This window comes from Bos taurus, chromosome 6, assembly GCF_002263795.3.
Source record: "Bos taurus isolate L1 Dominette 01449 registration number 42190680 breed Hereford chromosome 6, ARS-UCD2.0, whole genome shotgun sequence".
In the NCBI taxonomy this organism is placed as follows: Eukaryota; Metazoa; Chordata; class Mammalia; order Artiodactyla; family Bovidae; genus Bos; species Bos taurus.
Window position 1 is genome coordinate 111,268,871 of NC_037333.1, and position 19,400 is coordinate 111,288,270.

The 19,400-nt window shown below is 50.6% G+C and overlaps 1 protein-coding gene across 1 annotated transcript in view; it reads right to left on the reverse strand.

Annotated features, from left to right (window-relative positions):
• Window positions 1-17,630, reverse strand: part of PROM1 (prominin 1) — a 122,878-nt gene extending 105,248 nt beyond the window's left edge. The window contains 2 exon segments of the mRNA NM_001245952.3: window positions 10,452-10,895; window positions 17,348-17,630. Coding sequence (NP_001232881.2) covers window positions 10,452-10,671 — 220 coding nt within the window. The 5' untranslated portion in view covers window positions 10,672-10,895; window positions 17,348-17,630.
• Window positions 17,631-19,400: the final 1,770 nt, after the last annotated feature.

Sequence of the window (19,400 nt, forward strand, 5' to 3'; positions counted from 1 at the left end):
GGGAAGACAGTCAACAGAGGCCTTGCTTTTCAAGTCCATAGTATGAAAGCTGTACTAAGAGACCCATCAGATGGATCAGTGGAGTGCCCGTTACACACACTCTCCAGACCCGCCTCCTTCCAGGAAGCCCATGGAGGAGACATGCGCTCACAGTGCCCTGGGTCAGCCCCTGGCGTGGTCCCTGAGCCATTGGCGTGTGTGACCTTGGAGCAGTCCTTCAACCTCCCTCCCTGGGTCTCCCTTTCCTTATTAGCAAAACACAAGCGGCAACTATGAGCCTGGACATCCAACCCAGCAGCCTTGGCTCTGCCACTGGCTCGCTGTGAGACCCTGGTCAACTAGCTAGCTCTCGGGACCTCAGCTTCCTCTTCTGAATAAATGAGGTTAACAGTCCCCAGCTCACAGATTGCTGAGCTGTTCAAATCCCCAGAAGCAGGCCCATTGTGGCTGTTGGCTGTTGTCACTGTTAGGATGCAAAGCGATGGTAGACTGCCCAGCACAGTGAGTGACACCGGGGAGAGAGGATCGATTCATGTCATCATTTCCCTCCACGACCTTATTTACGGCCGGGCGCACTGCCAACATGCATCCGCGTGATTTGAAGGAGACAGTGCTGGCTCTGTCTGATAAAGGGGGAACACGCAGGTGCTGGATATAATACAGCGCCCTGACTCTAGGGGACGTTGGCACAGACACACCTATTGGGCCATCTGCCCGACCACTCCTTTCCTGAAAACCAGCTTCCCTGCCTGTGATGCCTTGGGGCTGTGATGGCTCTCAGCGCCAGGCCCATGTGTGGTGTGACTGTGGGCATGGGTACCCCCATGGGCCCATGGTTGGCGACTGACCCCAGGCAGCACCGGGATCGAGACTTAAAAAGAGACAGAAAGAGAGAGTGTCCAGCGATTCTCTAGGAAGCTGGCCTGAAACCGATGAGGCTGGCAGCCTGGAGTGCCACCATGAGGACTGAGGGGATGGGGGAACCCAGAGGTGAGGATGAGAAGGAGAAGGAAGGAAGAGGCCACGGGCAGGGAGGAGCCAAGGAAGGGGGCGGGCAGAGTCCCTGCTGATCAAAACCCTCCCCAGCCCCTCAAGTGTCACGAAGTAACCCGGAGTTCCGATGATTAAACCCCCTCTGGAAAAACAAAATTTTTTAACTGAAGTATTCACTACAGATTTTCAATGCTGTGTTAGTTTCTGATGTACAGCACAGTGATTCGGAATACACAGATATAAAGACATATATGTATTCTTCTTCATGTTCTTTTCCATCTTGGTTTATTATGAGATACTGAACACGGTCCCCTGAGTTATGCACTAAGATGCTATTGTTGATAAATCCCTTTCTGGACCGCCTTTACGAATAGGTTTTTATCACCTACAACAGACAGACTCGCGGTGCTCAGTCTGATGGCACCAAAGTCCTCGGACACCAAGCTCAGCGCCTCCCTCTACTCCACTCCCACCACTTACGCAAGTCCACCCCACACCACCCCTCCCGGGAGCAAATCGGATGAGCCTAAAAGGCTGCTGGAAGTTGGTCGTGTGTGTGTGTGGGCTCAGTCGCTCAGTCGTGTCTGACTCTTTGTGACCCCATGGACTGTAGCCCTCCAGGCTCCTCTGTCCATGCGATTCTCCAGGCAAGAATACTGGAGTGGGTTGCCATGCCCTCCTCCAGGGGATCTTCCTGACCCAGAGATCGAACCCGAGTCTCTTATGTCTCCTGCATTGGCAGGTGGGTTCTTTACCACGAGCGCCACCTGGGAAAGGCCTAGAAATAGGTCACTCATCCTCAAATCTAATTTTAAAATGTACTAAAACAGAGTAGACAATAATTTTATGAAAATAAAAGCAGAGGAGGGTTTTTGGTTTGCTCCATTAGAAAGGCTCTGACGTGGGTCATGATTTCTGCCAAGTTCATCACGGGCACACGAAACTGGAAAGGCACTGCTCACCATCCACACCAGATAATCTCCTGCAGTGCCCGCTGCCAGTGGACAAGTCACTACTTTTCACTGTGACTCGCAATCAGTTTAAAAGCGCTATTATTAAAATAAAAGGGAGGGACTTCTCTGGTGTTACGGCGGTTATAACTCTGCGCTTCTAGTGCAGAGGGCATGGGTTCAGTCCCTGGTTGGTGAACTAAGATCCTGTGTGCGGCATAGCCTGGCCAAAACAAAACGGAAAAAAATTACCCACCAAGTAAGCTGTAGAATACGGCAGAAATAACTAGTCCTGGAGACACGGGGTTCTCAACCTGCCACTGGCTAGTTGTATGCTTTGAACCTGTAATCTCATCCTGACTTAGTTTTCCAATCTGTAAAAGGGGCTGTAAGAAATAGAAATAAGATCACCATCCACGTCTCAAAGTTGGTGGGGGATTCAAACAAGCTGCCATGGTGCACAGTATGCCTTCCAGCAGACCCTGGGGATAGCAGGGGGGGAAAAAAACAGAGAAAAACAAGCACCCATGAGATGCAGACACTTTGTGGGAGTAGAGACTACTTCGTAAACCAGCGCTGGATCCAAGTCGTGGCTTCTAGACCAGCTCTGTTGCTGTGGGGCCTGCTGGGGAGACACAGCTCAACCACCTTCAAAAGTAACGGAACTGCTTCTCACAAGGCATCGCCACGGAGAATGTTCCTAAGGGAAGAGCAGCAAGGACATTTTAAAGATCCCTCCTGGAGACACCTTTTCTTTCCTGTATTCTTCCCAACAATAATTCTGGCAACAAGTTTGGTCAATGCTTCCTCGCAAATAACAATATGAAAGTAAATGTGTTAGTTGCTGAGTCATGTCCCACTCTTTGCAACCCCGTGGACTGTAGCCTGCCGGGCTCCTCTGTCCATGGACTTCTCCAGGCAAGAATGCCAGAGTGAGTTGCCATTCCCTTCTCCAAGAGATGTTCCCCACTCAGGGACTGAACCTGGTCTCCCACATCGTGGGCGGATTCTTGACTGTCTGAGCCACCAGAGAAGCCCTAAATAACAATATGATGGAGGATTTTTCTCTGTGTCTCTCAGGCATGGTTTTAAACATAGGCTTTACATGCGTCTTCTCATTTAAATCTCACAGACAAAAGCTATAGAGTCACACTACATTTATGAGAACAGAGGCTCTGAAAATTGTTAGCCCAACAGGCAACAGGCAAGACCTAGGACTTAAACCAAACCCCCTGCATGTAAAGGAAAGCTGCCTCGGTCTGCCCCATCACCTTCCCAGGTTAGTTCATCACCCTCCCTGTGAGCTACCCTACCAGCTGTAGTCGGATTCTTTTCCCAAAACCCAAGTCCACTTCGAGGCTGGTTCACAGCACCCAGAAAGTGCACCACAGAAGGCTCGGCTTTCAACAACACTTGCCAAGTGAATGCAACCTTTGCTTATGCTGCCTTAGCTTCCTGCCCCCTACAAAGCTCCCCGGGCTGCCAGTCAGGGTCCTCCAGCTCTAGCTCCCCAACCCTGGCTGACTTACCTCATGAATGCACACACCTCATGGTCCACCATGAACCGCTGTCTCCTCCACTCTCTGGACACGCTGTTTTCTCTGCCTGGCACGATCTTTCCCCATCTCCCCATCCCCACATCCCCCACATACACATTCTGCCATCAACACCCTTTCTAGGTTAATAAACAGACTAACAATTCCTCCCTAATATAAGTCATCACTCGCTTCTTCGTGGGCCAAGCCCAGGACACTACATCTCTCCTGCAGCTTCAGATCAGGGCAGAGTTTGTGAAATACCCAGACCAAGTTCTAGAGCACATTCTGCCGAGCTGTATGCTTACCTGCTTGTCTTCCTGGTCTAATCTAAGCTAAACCCTTCTTCTATGCAGGAACAGGCCTGTGTCTCAAGCCCCACCTGCACAGGAACTCTCCATCTTGTATTTACCAGGATACAGCCTGTGCTTCTCTTTGCTGTTGTTCAGTCGCTCAGTCATATCCCACTCTTTGCGACCCCATGGACTGCAGCATGCCAAGTTTTCCAGTCCTTCACCATCTTCTGGAGCTTGCTTAAACTCATGTCCATTGAGTCGGTGATGCCATCCAACCATCTCATCCTCTGTCATCCCCTTCTCCTCCTGCCTTCAGTCTTTCCCAACATCAGGTTCTTTTCCAATGAGTCGGTTCTTCCCATCAGGTGGCCAAAGTACTGCAGCTTCAGCTTCAGCATCAGTCCTTCCAATGAAGACTCAGTGTTGATTTTCTTTAGGATTGACTGGTTTGACCTCCTTGCAGTTTAAGTGACTCTCAAAAGTCTTCTCCAACACCACACTTTGAAAGCATCAATTGTTTGGTACTCAGCCTTCTTTATGGTACAATTCTCACAACCATACATGACTACTGGAAAAACCATAGCCTTGACTAGACGGACCTTTATTGGCAAAGTAATATCTCTGCTTTTGAATATGCTATCTAGGTTGGTCATAACTTTTCTTCCAAAGAGTAAGCGTCTTTTAATTTCATGGCTGCAATCACCATCTGCAGTGATTTTGGAGCCCCCAAAAATAAAGTCTGACACTGTTTCCACTGTTTCCCCATCTATTTCCCATGAAGTGATGGGACCAGATGCCATGATCTCAGTTTTCTGAATGTTGAGCTTTAAGCCAACTTTTTCATTCTCCTCTTTCACTTTCATCAAGAGGCTCTTTAGTTCCTCTTCACTTTCTGCCATGGTGGTGTCATCTGCATATCTGAGGTTACTGATATTTCTCCTGGCAATCTTGATTCCAGCTTGTGCTTCTTCCAGCCCAGCGTTTCTCATGATGTACTCTGCATAGAAGTTAAATAAGCAGGGTGACAATATACAGCCTTGACGAACTCCTTTTCCTATTTGGAACCAGTCTGTTGTTCCATGGCCAGTTCTAACTGTTGCTTCCTGACCTGTATACAGATTTCTCAAGAGGCAGGTCAGGTGGTCTGGTATTCCCATCTCTTTTAGAATTTCCCACAGTTTATTGTGATCCACACAGTCAAAGGCTTTGGCATAGTTAATAAAGGAGAAATAGATGTTTTTCTGGAACTCTCTTGCTTTTTCGATGATCCAGCAGATGTTGGCAATTTGATGTCTGGTTCCTCTGCCTTTTCTAAAACCAGCTTGAGCATCAGGAAGTTCACAGTTCACATATTGCTGAAGCCTGGCTTGGAGAATTTTGAGCATAACTTTACTAGCGTGTGAGATGAGTGCAATTGTGTGGTAGTTTGAGCATTCTTTGCCATTTCTTTAGGATTGGAATGAAAACTGACCTTTTCCAGTCCTGTGGCCACTGCTGAGTTTTCCAAATTTGCTGGCATATTGAGTGCAGCACTTTCACAGCATCATCTTTCAGGATTTGAAATAGCTCAACTGGAATCCCATCACCTCCACTAGCTTTGTTCGTAGCGATGCTTTCTAAGGCCCACTTGACTTCACATTCCAGGATGTCTGGCTCTAGGTCAGTGATCACACCATCGTGATTATATGGGTCGTGAAGATCTTTTTTGTACAGTTCTTCTGTGTATTCTTGCCACCTCTTCTTAATATCTTCTGCTTCTGTTAGGTCCATACCATTTCTGTCCTTTATCGAGCCCATCTTTGCATGAAATGTTCCCTTGGGATCTCTAATTTTCTTGAAGAGATCTCTAGTCTTTCCCATTCTGTTGTTTTCCTCTATTTCTTTGCATTGATTGCTGAGGAAGGCTTTCTTATCTCTCCTTGCTATTCCTTGGAACTCTGCATTCACATGCCTGTATCTTTCCTTTTCTCCTTTGCTCTTCGCTTCTCTTTTCACAGCTATTTGTAAGGCCTCCCCAGACAGCCATTTTGCTTTTTGCATTTCTTTTCCATGGGGATGGTCTTGATCCCTGTCTTCTGTACAATGTCATGAACCTCCATCCATAGTTCATCAGGCACTCTGTCTGTCAGATCTAGTCCCTTAAATCTATTTCTCACTTCCACTGTATAATCATAAGAAATTTGATTTAGGTCATATCTGAATGGTCTAGTGGTTTTCCCTACTTTCTTCAATTTCAGTCGAATTTGGCAATAAGGAGTTCATGATCTGAGCCACAGTCAGCTCCCGGTCTTGTTTTTGCTGACTGTACAGAGCTTCTCCATCTTTGGCTACAAAGAATACAATCAATCTGATTTCGGTGTTGACATCTGGTGATGTTCATGTGTGGAGTCTTCTCTTGTGTTGTTGGAAGAGGGTGTTTGCTATGACCAGTGCGTTTTCTTGGCAAAACTCTATTAGCCTTTGCTCTGCTTCATTCCGTATTCCAAGGCCAAATTTGCCTGCTACTCCAGGTGTTTCTTGACTTCCTACTTTTGCATTCCAGTCCACTATAATGAAAAGGACATCTTTTTGGGTGTTAGTTCTAAAAGGTCTTGTAGGTCTTCATAGAACCATTCAACTTCAGCTTTTTCAGCGTTACTGGTTGGGGCATAGACTTGGATTACTGTGATACTGAATGGTTTGCCTTGGAAATGAACAGAGATCATTCTGTCATTTTTGAGATTGCATCCAAGTAGTGCATTTCAGACTCTTTTGTTGACCATGATGGCTACTCCATTTCTTCTAAAAGGGATTCCTGCCCACAGTAGTAGATATAATGGTAACCTGAGTTAAATTCACCCATTCCAGTTCCTTTTAGTTTGCTGATTCCTAGAATGTCGACGTTCACTCTTGCCATCCCATTTAACCACTTCCAATTTGCCTTGATTCATGGACCTAACGTTCCAGGTTCCTATGCAATATTGCTCTTTACAGCATCGGACCTTGCTTCTATCACCAGTCACATCCACAATTGGGTATTGTTTTTGCTTTGGCTCCATCCCTTCATTCTTTCTGGAGTTATTTCTCCACTGATCTCCAGTAGCATATTGGGCACCTACCGACCTGGGGAGTTCCTCTTTCAGTATCCTATCATTTTGCCTTTCCATACGGTTCATGGGGTTCTCAAAGCAAGATACTGAAGTGGTTTGCCATTCCCTTCTCCAGTGAACCACATTCTGTGCTTCTCTTTAGAGAGTTCCAAATGCAAAACTGGGTATTCCATTTTGGTTGAACATGGATGTAAACTTGGAAAACCACTCAGATCCTATGGCACAAGAAGAGGGAGCTGGGTTCCAGGGCCCTCCCTTCCTCTTCTGCCCCTGCACTGGGATTGTGCCCCCAAAACACTTCTACTCCCTCACATGAAAGAACAGACCTGTGGGATATGATCCTCTGTGAAGATGTTACTCCACAGATGACTCATCCTGAAGTTACCTGTTTTGATTAATGTATTAAGTCATTAATACGTAAAAATCCACCTCTCTCTCTCTCTCTCTGCATGTTAAATTATGAAGACATCAGCCTTCATTCTGGGGCTCATGAAATGCACTGGCCCCAAAGATCACCGCAACACCATTCACAACAGAGAAGACAGGAAAGCAAGCTAAGTGTTCATCAACAGATACCAAAGATGTGGTGCATATATATAATGGAATAATCAACAGATGAGTGGATACTGAAGATGTGGTGCATATATACAGTGGAATATTACTCGGCCATAAAAAAAGGATGAAATAATGCCACTTGCAGCAGGATGGACCTGGAGATCATCACACTAAGTGAAGTAAGACAGAGAGAAACAAATATCACATGATACCATTTACATGTAGAATCTAAAACAAAACAACACAAACGAACTTATTTACAAAACAGAAATAGACCCACAGACACAGAAAACAAACCCATGGCTACTTAGGGGAATGGCAGGGAGGGATCACTTGGGAGGATGTGATGACTATTGTATATAAAACAGATAACAACAAAGACCCACTTATAGCACAGGGAACTAGGGAAAAGAATCTGAAAAGAATACGTATATAAATACACTACACACACACACACACACACACACACGAACCCCGGAAACTAACACACACTGTAAATCAGCTATACTTCAATTTTTAAAAAGAGGCACGTGAAAAAGGGGAAAAACCCAGAAAGCCATGCCTGTGCCCTAGTGTCCTTTATATTGCAAAGCACCTAATCAGCACTTTGAAGCTACTGTGTAAGTTAGTAACTGAGTGGAAGGGTGTAAGTAAGGAAGTGGTGGAAGAAAGCCAACACTTGCAAGCACCAGCTGCTAAATTCAGTTATGATACCCTCTAAGCACCCTGACAAGCTTTTCGAAAGGGGCAGTGTCAGTCTGCTCTGATCTACTTCTGGGAACTTCTTTCTCCAAAGTAATAAGTATTGATGAAGGTCAAGGGACAAGGAAGGCTAACATCCTAAGATTACATTAGGATTTAAATTCCACACTAATCATGTTTTTGGAGGTGAAAACCCTTGAAGGCACTGGAAATAAGACACCTTTTAACCTGATCACTCGAACGAAGACCTTCAAAAATGCTGTTTTCCCTAGTGAAACTAGTGTGAGGAAGTCTTCCTATGAAACCCAGGGGGAGAAAAATAGCCATATGGAAAGAGATTACAGGATTAGCTGATTACGTGATCCGCCTCCGAATGACACAAGGGGGCTGCACAATCTTTTTAAAGAAGTCGTTGCAAATTCATATCAAACAACTGAATTCTAGGTTTTCTACATAAAAAAGAAGCCAGGACTAAAGTCACTCGTAGGCACTTGTGCTTGCTTGCACATGTGCTCAGTCATGTCCAGCTCTCTGTGACCCCCCTGGACTGCAGCCCACCAGGCTCCTCCCTCCATGGGATTCTCCAGGCAAGAACACTGGAGCGGGCTGCCATTTCCCTCTCCGGGGGATCTTCCCGACGCAGGGATCGAACCTGGGCCCCTGCGCTTTCTGGTGCATCCTTTACCACTGAACCGCCGGATATTTACTGGTCAAACACTTTGTTCGGGTTTTTGCATAAGATGTTACAGAAAAACTCCAACTAACTTTTTGGTCAACCGTGTATTTATTCAATTATATTTACATCAAGTCTAAAGATAAAAGAAGAGATATCTGTTGAGAAGCGTGAACCTCTGTTCACTATGAATAAATAAACTCAGTGTGTCTTCTGCTTTTGCCCTTCAGACTTCCAGGTTGAGTCTTCTAGGCAGTGATGTAAACAGTAACCAGTGCTTGCCCAGGACTCTCCTCTACGACGGAAGGGCTCAGAGTGATTTACTCCACTGATTCGATATTTAAACTAAAAAAAATTTGAGAACTACACTTCAGACTGTTTCAACTGCTTAATCTGAGACAAATACATGTAAAAAATTCTATGTAAATGCATATTAAGAAAATCTATAAACTGCCCATAATATAAACAGGTGCTGCTGCTGCTAAGTCGCTTCAGTCGTGTCCGACTCTGTGCGACCCCGGAGACGGCAGCCCACCAGGCTCCCCCGTCCCTGGGATTCTCCAGGCAAGAACACTGGAGTGGGTTGCCATTTCCTTCTCCGGTGCATGAAAGTGAAAAGTGAAAGTGAAGTCGCTCAGTCGTGTCCGACTCTGAGCGACCCCATGGACTGCTGCCTACCAGGCTCCTCCACCCATGGGATTTTCCAGGCAAGAGTACTGGAGTGGGGTGCCATTGCCTTCTCCGAAACAGGTGCTAAAGTTCGCTAAATACATTCTCTCTCCTCTCTCTCTCTCACAGATAATCTTCTTATGAACAATGGCTGACCATCTTAGGATGAAGATCAAGACTACCACAAATTTTATAACACTTAATAATCAATGACAGTATGCAAATCTTCATAGTTAAAAGAACAAGCCTAAGCTAGATCTAACATTAAATCAATAAAAATTTAGGCTGCCAAACCCTGACAGCAGACACTTCCCATAGACCACTTACATTTCCATAATCCTGTTCCTGAAAACACACACCCCGAAGATTTCCCAGGACAGACTGGCCCCAGTGCTAAGGCCAGACAGTGGCACATACCCAGAGCAGCTGCACGAGGCCAGCAGAGCTCCCTCCAGTCCTCAGACTCAGACTCTTAGAACTGAAGCAAACACGTTACCCAGGTAACAGGTTTGGTTCACCAGACCTGGCCCGAAGCAGTGTCAAAACCGCGTATCATGGTAGGTGGAGAGTTAAATTTGTAACTTTCAGTGTGCATGGGTGGTCATTATTAACTTCTCATTTGATGGCAGGGACTTCGCATTTTTACCCTACCTTTTACCTTTGGTAGGAACTTGAGGATAATTCAGTTCTCTAACCAACACAAACAAAAAAGGCAGGGACAGAGGGTGAAGAATGGGAAGAACAACATGGCAACACAGTTCAGTTTCATTTTCTTACCGTCACATTCCTGACAACCTATTTCACTTGATTTTCTTAACTTCCATCTAAATGCTTTCTGCTCCTGTGCAATTCAATCACTCAGAATCTCATACTTGACCACATAGAATATATCCTCCTCCGATCATGCTGTCATTAACAACACTAATGCGTGTGTGCCCGAGAGTGGTGTTAGGAGACAAATTCTACCTTTTCCCACCCTCAGGACTTACCTTCAGGGAAAGCATTGGGCTGCACAATTTGGACAAAGAAGCGTACAATCTGAAAGAAGAAGCCAGCGAGACCAGGATCATAAGAGTCGCTGGTCTGATAGGAGGTTGGAGGCAACTGGAATTCCAAACCATCAGGACGGTACCCGGATGATGACAGCTCCTCTGACAGGGTGTCCTCACAGAGTCCCAGCAGCAGGAGGAAGCCAAGGAGCAGGGCCATGGCTAGCAAGATGCCCCAAACATGAGGTGGTGCTGGAGGCCGCCCACGTCAGGGTGTTCTGGAAGCCTTGGGGACGGCGGGAGCGTGTTCCTGTGCAGAAGTGTCGTGAGGGTTGAGCCTACGGTGTGCTCAGTTTCCTGGCCAGGCTGGCAGGCAGCGAAGGGCAGCAGAGAAAGTTCTCCGGCAGGCAGGGGAGGGGGACTCAGTCCATCAAAGCAGCATCCCTGGCAGGGAGAGAAGGGACGGGGGGTCACTAATGCCTGCAGCCTGCCTGCACCCGCAGCTCGCCTGGTGGAGAGGCTGCCAGGCTTTAGAGTAAGTGCTCAGCCTAATCCGCTGCTGGGGAAGAAACACAGAGCCTGCTCCAAGCGCGGGGGCAGGAAAGCTACAAGGTCCCCCGCCAGGAGCCAGACCCAGGAACACCAGGCAGTGGAGTGACTATGCGGTCTCAGAAGCTGACACTTAACCACATCTGAAAACGTTCTACATGCCCACAGGTAGGAACTCACTTAAGGCATTATCCCATTTTACAGATGAGGAAACTGACTCAGAGAATCTCAGTGACTTGCCAAAGGCAACGGCTGACTAACAGTGGGCCAGAAGTCACACCCAGTAGGTGGCTTTCATGGCCCAAGCCTGGACTCTCCCAACTCTGAGACACCCTCCCTGCAAGAGCCCTCTGTCTCAGAGAGGCAGAGCCCCCCAGCAATAGATAAGGTGCTCATTTTTCCTCCAGTTTTGGGCTGCTCTCCCCATCTCTGCAGATATGTCTTACTTTGTCTTTTATTTTACTAATGTGCTTGGTGATCTGGCTCCATGGTAAAGAATCCGCCTTCAATGAAAGAGACCTGGGTGGGGAAGATCCCCTGGAGGAGGAAATGGCAACCCAATCCAGTATTCTTGCCGGGAAATCCCACGGACAGAGGAGCCTGGCGGGCTACAGTCCATGGGGTCACAAAGAGTCCGGCGACTAAACAACAAACAGCAACAACCCCCTTCCTGGAGACGTGTTTCACTCCATCTTTCATCTCACTAATACGCTCACTGATCTAACTTTATCTCTTCACTCCCCTCAACCCAAACTGGAAGAGCATGGCCTCAAGGGCAAGGACCAAACTCTTTAAGGCCGGGTGACCTGGTGTCTGTCTTTCTAGCACGCTCACCAGGTCGCCCTGATGGGAGTCCCCGTCTCAAGGCACCCCCTGGGCGACTCGGGGTCCAGGCGATGAGAGGCTGAGCAGCAGGAGACCCCCACCCTCCCCTGGGGAAGGGGAGAAAGATCAGGAACAGAAATCAGCTCCCAACCCAGCGTCCAGTGTGGGTGGCGTGGACCCCGTGCTCCTGGAATTTCTCTCCCCAGAGCTGAGCATAAGGTGGGCGCACAGGCAGAGCTCAGTGTGAGCTGCGGAGCAGGCAACCACACAATCCAGACCAAGAGCTTGGCTTGTGCCAAGGCACTGGGCGAGAGGACTTGAAAGAGAACTAACTTCCCAAGGCAGCTGATGAGCTGCCTGTCCTTTCTCCTCTGGGGTCAGGAGCACCCTGACTTTATTTTGTGTATTACACTCACTAACTTTCAAAATAAGGATGGGGTTCTCCAGAAACACATAGGGATTCCCTGGTGGCTCAGGCGGTAAAGCGTCTGTCCGCAATGCAGGAGACCCAGGTTTGATCTCTGGGTTCAGGAAGATCCTCTTGAGAAGGAAATGTCAACCCATTCCAGTATTCTGGCCTAGAGAATTCCATGGATGGAGAAGCCTGGTGGGCTACAGTCCATGGGGTTGCAAAGAGTCGGACACAACTGAGCGACTTCACTTTCTTTCACTTTCTCCAGAAACACACACAAGATGAAGGAATAGACCACCAAGAAATGGACACATTTGTACAAGAGGCCAGACGACCCCCTGTCTATATTCCACCAAGTTAAAGAAAGTCCCAGACCAGAGGCAGGAGGTAATAAGCCACCGGAGTGAAGACGTTCATTCACATGGGGCCCCCTTAGTACCGCCTCATCTTCTAAGCCCCGTCCCACTCCAGTCCCGTCCGCACAGACCTGCCAATGGAAGGACCCTCGACTCTCCCCTTATCAAACCACGGGCTGTCCGGCTCCTCAGAGGTGCCCAGTGCCACCCTCACGGACCCCAGGCTTCCGGGTCCACCTCACCCACGGACACAGACACACAGGGATCCGGGTCAGTGTTTCTAAAGGACGATCCCTGCCAACAGTCTGTGCTGGGGCTCGGAAGCGCTTGAGCATTTCACGGTTTCCACCACGAATCAGCGCCCTGCTCCATCTCCAAATCTCTCCCAGAGAGAAAAGAGAAGAAGAAGGAGACACGGCAAGGCAGCCTTTGCCAAGCCCGTCTGCACCTCTGCGGGGCTGAACGGGGCAGGAGGAAGATACGACGGAGGGGCGTGTGGTTATTCAGATAGGACCATGCTCCTGCGGGCAGGCAGGCGGACATGCACGCACATCACACATACAACTCAGGCACGCACACTGACACACAACTCACATAGACACAACACACACGCAACAGAGCGGGTGCATATACTCCACAGGCGGACGTGCACACACACATCACACACACGACTCGAGCATGCACACTGACACACAACTCACATAGACACAACACACATGCAACAGAGCAGGTGCATACACTCCACAGGCGGATGTGCACACACCGCACACACGTCTTGTTTTCTGCTAGAGGACACGCAGGAGCACAGCAGCTAGAAGGATTAAAAGCTCAGGTGCTAAGAAAGGCTGACTTCCCGGTAATGCCACCAAGGCTCCGCTGGGGACAGAGAGAAACAGCGAGGGGAGACGGCAGGAGGCCCACGGGAGAGCTGTGAGTAAACAGACTCCAGCCATCCTCAGCGAAGAGCGGGCTGGAGAGATCCCTCAGAGAAGGCAAAGATGGGGCGTCCACTGGGTCAGGGCAGCACCCGAGCGGTGCATGCGTCCTGCTCCCGAGTGGAGGTCCCTCTTAACTTCTGGAGCCACTTCTAAGAACATTTTGAAACCTCATTACTTATAAAACACTATAGATTACAGATAAAAGTCAAGGTGACCAGGAAGAAGTTTTCATCTCAGTTCGAATTGCTGTGCTTTCAAGGTCTGGGTACTTTGGCACACTCGGTAGCAAGAGCCACTGAGAGCCACCAGGGAACTGCCCGCACAAACCCAGGATGGCTCCAGACCCAAGAGCCACATCAGCGTGAAACTGGGTCTTTGTTTCAAATGAGATTATCAGACTGCATTTCTGGATATGTGGCCCATTAATCTGCATTTTTAGTACCCTCATTTGGTGACTGGTGCTTAGACAATGAAGGCTTGAGAACCAACACCGTTCCTGACTAATCCATGCCACTTTCCAAAGACACCTCCCTCCTCCCAAAAACAACCGCAGAACAACAGGCGTGAAGCAAAACCTCCCCAGACATCTTTCTTTGATTGCACTGAGGTGACCTAGCCCAGTAGCTTTGTGGGGCCCCTGACTTCCCCATCTTGGTGCCCTTGGAGCCTGGCACATAGTAGGCACTCAGTAAGGATGTGTGCATGCTAAGTCACTAAGTCCTGTCTGACTCTTTGGGACCCCATAGACTGCAGTCTGCCAGGCTCCTCTGTCCATGGGGTTTTCTAGGCAAGAATACTAGGGCATGTTGCCATGCCCTCCTCCAGGGGATCTTTCTGACCTAAGGATCTAGCCCACATCTCTTGCGTCTCCTGCATTGACCACTGGTGCCACCTGGGAAGGAGCCCCTGGTGGCTCAGATGGTAAAGAGTCTGCCTGCAGTGCAGGAGACTTGGGTTCAATCCTTGGGTCAGGAAGATCCCCTAGAGAAGGAAATGGCAACCCACCCCAGCCACCTGGGAAGCTACTGAGGTACCCAAACTGAGCCCAGGCTCAGTCAACCAGAGGCTCACTTCTGGGCTTGTGCATGAGACACAGGGCGGCAGAGGCAGTTTCTACTTCAGTGATGGCAACCTGCGAGCAGCCACAGTCAGAGCCTCATGGCAGCCATGGCCATACACCCATCAGGAATCCTGCTGCAAGCCCCAAGTCCACTCCTCTGGGCTCCCAAGCCTGGCTAGCCATCCTTTCGGTCCCATCACTAAGCCACCCAGTATCCAGTCTCTTTTCTGCTATAATTATGCAGAATTGCTTTTGGTCATTTGTGACAATGCATCCTGACCTTGAACTAACCTCAGTGTGAACTCTTGATCCCTACAAACTGACTTCCTTCATACAGGAAATGGTCCCAAGAAAACAGTATTTGCTTTATTATTTTCTACCTGTCCTTTGATGCGCTTTGCTTCACCACACTAGATACACAGGAATAGTCCAGCATGGAACTCATAAAGTGAAAGTGAAAGTGAAAGTCACTCAGTTGTGTCCCACTCTTTGTGACTCCATGGACTATGAAGTCCATGGAATTCTCCAGCCCAGAATACTAGAATGGGTCACCTGTCCCTTCTCCAGGGGATCTTCCCAACCCAGGGATTGAACCCAGGTCTCCCGAATTGCAGGTAGAGTCTTTACCAGCGGAACCACAAGGGAAGCCCAAGAAAGAATACCAGAGTGGGTAGCTTATCCCTTCTCCAGTGGATCTTCCTGATCCAGGAATCAGTCCGGGGTCTCCTGCATTGCAGGCAGATTCTTTACCAGCTGAGCTATCAGGGAAGCCCGGAACTCATAAGGAAGTTCATTTTAAAAACGGTATACATTAAGAAAACTAAATTAAAAGGCACTGCACCAGGAAACAGAGGGCCCTGGCTTTTAAGAGGAGGAAGTCTCTAGTCTCACTGATGACCTGAGTGACAGCAATTGTTTACGGTCCCCGTGTGGTTCTCATTGCTAATGTAAAATGGGGTTTTGAATGGCGTGGGAGGGCTGGCGATGGAATACAGGTACAGGACCTGGCTGCACACCCAAAGTCCTAAGTTCACATACGTTGAATAATAGGAAGTTGCCTACATTCAAGTCTTTCGAAAACGGTCATCCGGCTCAGGCAACCCAGGAACAGCCAACAGTTCAGTCTCCGGGGGAGGGGGCGGAGGGGTCTCTGTTGGGGTGGGGGAGGAGACGTTCCAGGACCCCAATCACACACCTGCTGTATTTAACCAAGCTCAGCTGCCTGTCTCCGGAACCCGGGAAAACCTTCCTCCAAGCCCCGGGGCAGGAGCGAGTTTCAGAAGCTGCCGCGGGCTACAGGGCACAACCTGTAGCTACTCCGCGCTGGCGGCGCCGCTCGCCCCCGCCTTTCCCGGCTACCCTCCGCCGTCCCGGGGCCCCCTCCTGCCCGCTCGCCCCCGGCGCCAGGAGCCTCTCCAGGGCTGCTGGACAAAGGATGCGCGGCCGGCCCGGCGGGCGCGAGAAGCCCGGAGACTCCAGGAATCCTTCGCCACCCGGGGGAACCGGGGGGTGCCGAGTAACTTGGCCGCCGCTGGCGCGGGTTGGCGTGGACTGGGGTCGCCGGTGAGAGAGGGGTCCCGAGCGGTACGCCGCCGCTCTCGGAGAGAAGTTGGAGAAACTGACCTCGGGCCCCCGACTCCCCGGCACCGTGAAGCTCTTCCTCTGTCCACGCTTCCCTTTGTTGTCCTCCCCGGCGCCTTACCGGCCGGGGTGCGCCTCCAACACCCCGTTCTCCGTCTGCCAATCGCTGAAGGTCCCTGCGCTGCGCGCCCAGAGTGGACTGAGGGATGCTTCAAGCCAGGGGTGACTGCGCTCGCACGTGGGCACGGCGACAAGGCCGCCCACGGCACCCCCAGAGTCCCCACGTGTGCTGGTCGGTCGCACTCCGTACTCCTTTCAGCAAATCAGAGGAAGGGGACCCCTCTCCCTATCCAGCCGGGGAGAGTCAGTGCCCCACACCCCTCGTTCCACTAACCTCCCCTTCCCCCGGGGACTCCCCTCGCCGACCACCAGTTCCCAGGCCCCAGACCCGCCTCCCTGGTCCGCCCTCCTCAGAGAGCGACCCGGTGGCCTTGGGGTCTGAGTCGCGCCCGCGCCTCCATCTCCGGCTCGCACCAACAGTTGCCGGCTCCTCTCCGCCGCGTGGAAAGACCAAGCACGCAGCCCGCAAAGTTGGCGCGCGTCTGCGCCCTGCCCCGAACTCCCGCGGGGTCCACCTCGCCCTGCAGCCCCTCGGGTTCCCCTGCCGCTCTCTGGGCTGGCATCACCTGCCGCGGGCCGGGGAGAGAGCGCCGGGGGCTGGGAGAGGGGTCGCGGAGCGTGCCCCTCGCCCCCCACCCCTCCATTTCCCCACCCCCGGCTTTCTGGGAGGGGGGCGCTTAGCACCCCCGGTCGGGGCCGCAGACACCTTCCGGGCTCCGAAGGGGCTACTCACCGCGCGCCGGGTCCAGCTGTCCTGCAGGTCTGGCCGCCGCCGCCTCCGCCCACCCGCCCCCGGCTCTTTCCTCGCCCCCCTAATCCCCCACCCGGCTCACCCCGCCCCGGCTCATAAATGATTTATGAGTCGGCTTCGGGGACCACCGGGCTGGCTTCCGGAGAGGCGGCCCCGCAGCCCCGCGCGCCTGCCAGACAGACCCCGGGACAGGGCGGGTCTGGAAAGGCGCCGGCCTTGGAGGCGCGCCGGCGAGGCCCGGGGCGAGGGGTGCCCTGGGGACCTGTTGCAGACCGCTCCCCCCCCGACCTCAACCGGCGCTCACCGGCGGGAACTTGAGGATGCGGCCGCCGAAACGCGCCGCTTCCTGAAACGTATGCACCCGCGGCGGGAGAGCCGAGCGCGTGGCCCGGGGCCCCGGTGGGGAACGGCTGAGGGTTCTGCACGCGCGCTCCCGGTTGGACCCGCTGAGCAGCTTTGCCTACATGCCCCGGGGCACGCCTGGAGAGCCAGGTGCTGCCATTTCCCGCGGCGAGAGCCGGGCTCAGGCGAGCACGCCCTTCTCCCAGCACCCACGCCTCCTCGAGGCAGGCTGAGTCCGTTTGAACACCGCTGCGCTTCTGAAAACTTAGCTCTCTGGTTCTAACTCAGACCTGCCTGGGTTGACTGCCTCTGCCGCCTTAGACGCTTTTATTGCCAGATTCCAAGACTTTTTTTTTTTTTTTTTAATTTACCCAAGTAAAACCATACTCACAACTCAAATCCTTTGGTCCCTTAGCGTGTACCAACCGCAATGCTAGTGGCTGGGGCTAGAATACCCACTAAGAGCCACCCTTGCTCCCATATACACACACAGGCAGCCACTATAGGTCCAAACACGCGGAGCTTTCATTTGTTGGGAGTTACCCGCCATCCTCTGGACAAGGGAATGGCAATCCACTCCAGTATTCTTGCCTGGAGAATTCCATGGACAGAGAAGCCTGGCAGGCTACAGTCCGTGAGGTCACAAAGAGTCGGACACAACTGAGCGACTAACACACACGCACACACACACACACACACACACACACACACACACACACGCCTGCCATCCCCACTGGCTGAGGGGCGCGAAGCTCCCACCAAGAGCAACCACCCCCACCCCCTTCCAGCTGCTCTCACCGGAGGTTCACCTCACTCCTCACTCACTACTTCCTACTCCCTGGTGGGAAAAATAAGACTTATGGAAGGAAAAAAGCACCTTCCGGATGGTGTCAGGCACACAGTAGGTGTTTCATGTTTGTGATATGGATGGATTGATGAATGCATGGAAAGATGGACAGACCGACAATGATGGACAGGAAGGTTGACTTAATAGTTCTTTCACTTACCCCAGAATCTAGCAGAAAACAGGTGCTCAAAAGAGCATTATTTGTTTGACAAGTAAAAAAAAAAAAAAAAAAAAGAGCTTCCCTGGTGGCTCAGCTGGTATAGAATCCTCCTGAAATGCAGGAGACCTGGATTGGATCCCTTGTTTGGCAAGATTCCCATGGAGAATGGAAAGGCTACTCACTCCAGTATTCTGGCCTGGAGAATTCCATGGGCTGTGTAGTCCACGGGGTCGCAAAGAGTCGGACAGACTGAGCGACTTTCACCTTCACTTTTACACTGATCTTGGGGTTTCCCTGGTGGTTCAGTAGCTAAGACTTCACCCTCCAAATGCAAGGGCCAGGTTCAATCCCTGGTCAGAGGACTACATCCCACAGCCCACAACTAAGAGTTCCCGGGCTGCAAATACGATCCTGCATGCCACAGCAAAGGTTAAAGATCCAAGACCCAGATCAGATCAGATCAGATCAGTCGCTCAGTTGTGTCCAACTCTTTGCCACCCATGAATCACAGCACGCCAGGCCTCCCTGTCCATCACCAACTCCCGGAGTTCACTCAGACTCATGTCCATCGAGTCAGTGATGCCATCCAGCCATCTCATCTTCTGTCGTCCCCTTCTCCTCCTGCCCCCAATCCCTCCCAGCATCAGAGTCTTTTCCAATGAGTCAACTCTTGGCATGAGGTGGCCAAAGTACTGGAGTTTCAGCTTTAGCATCAGTCCTTCCAAAGAAATCCCAGGGCTGATCTCCTTCAGAATGGACTAGTTGGATCTCCTTGCAGTCCAAGGGACTCTCAAGAGTCTTCTCCAACACCACAGTTCAAAAGCATCAATTCTTCAGTGCTCAGCCTTCTTCACAGTCCAACTCTCACATGCATACATGACCACAGGAAAAACCATAGCCTTGACTAGACGGACCTTTGTTGGCAGAGTAATGTCTCTGCTTTTGAATATGATATCTAGGTTGGTCATAACTTTCCTTCCAAGGAGTAAGCGTCTTTTAATTTCATGG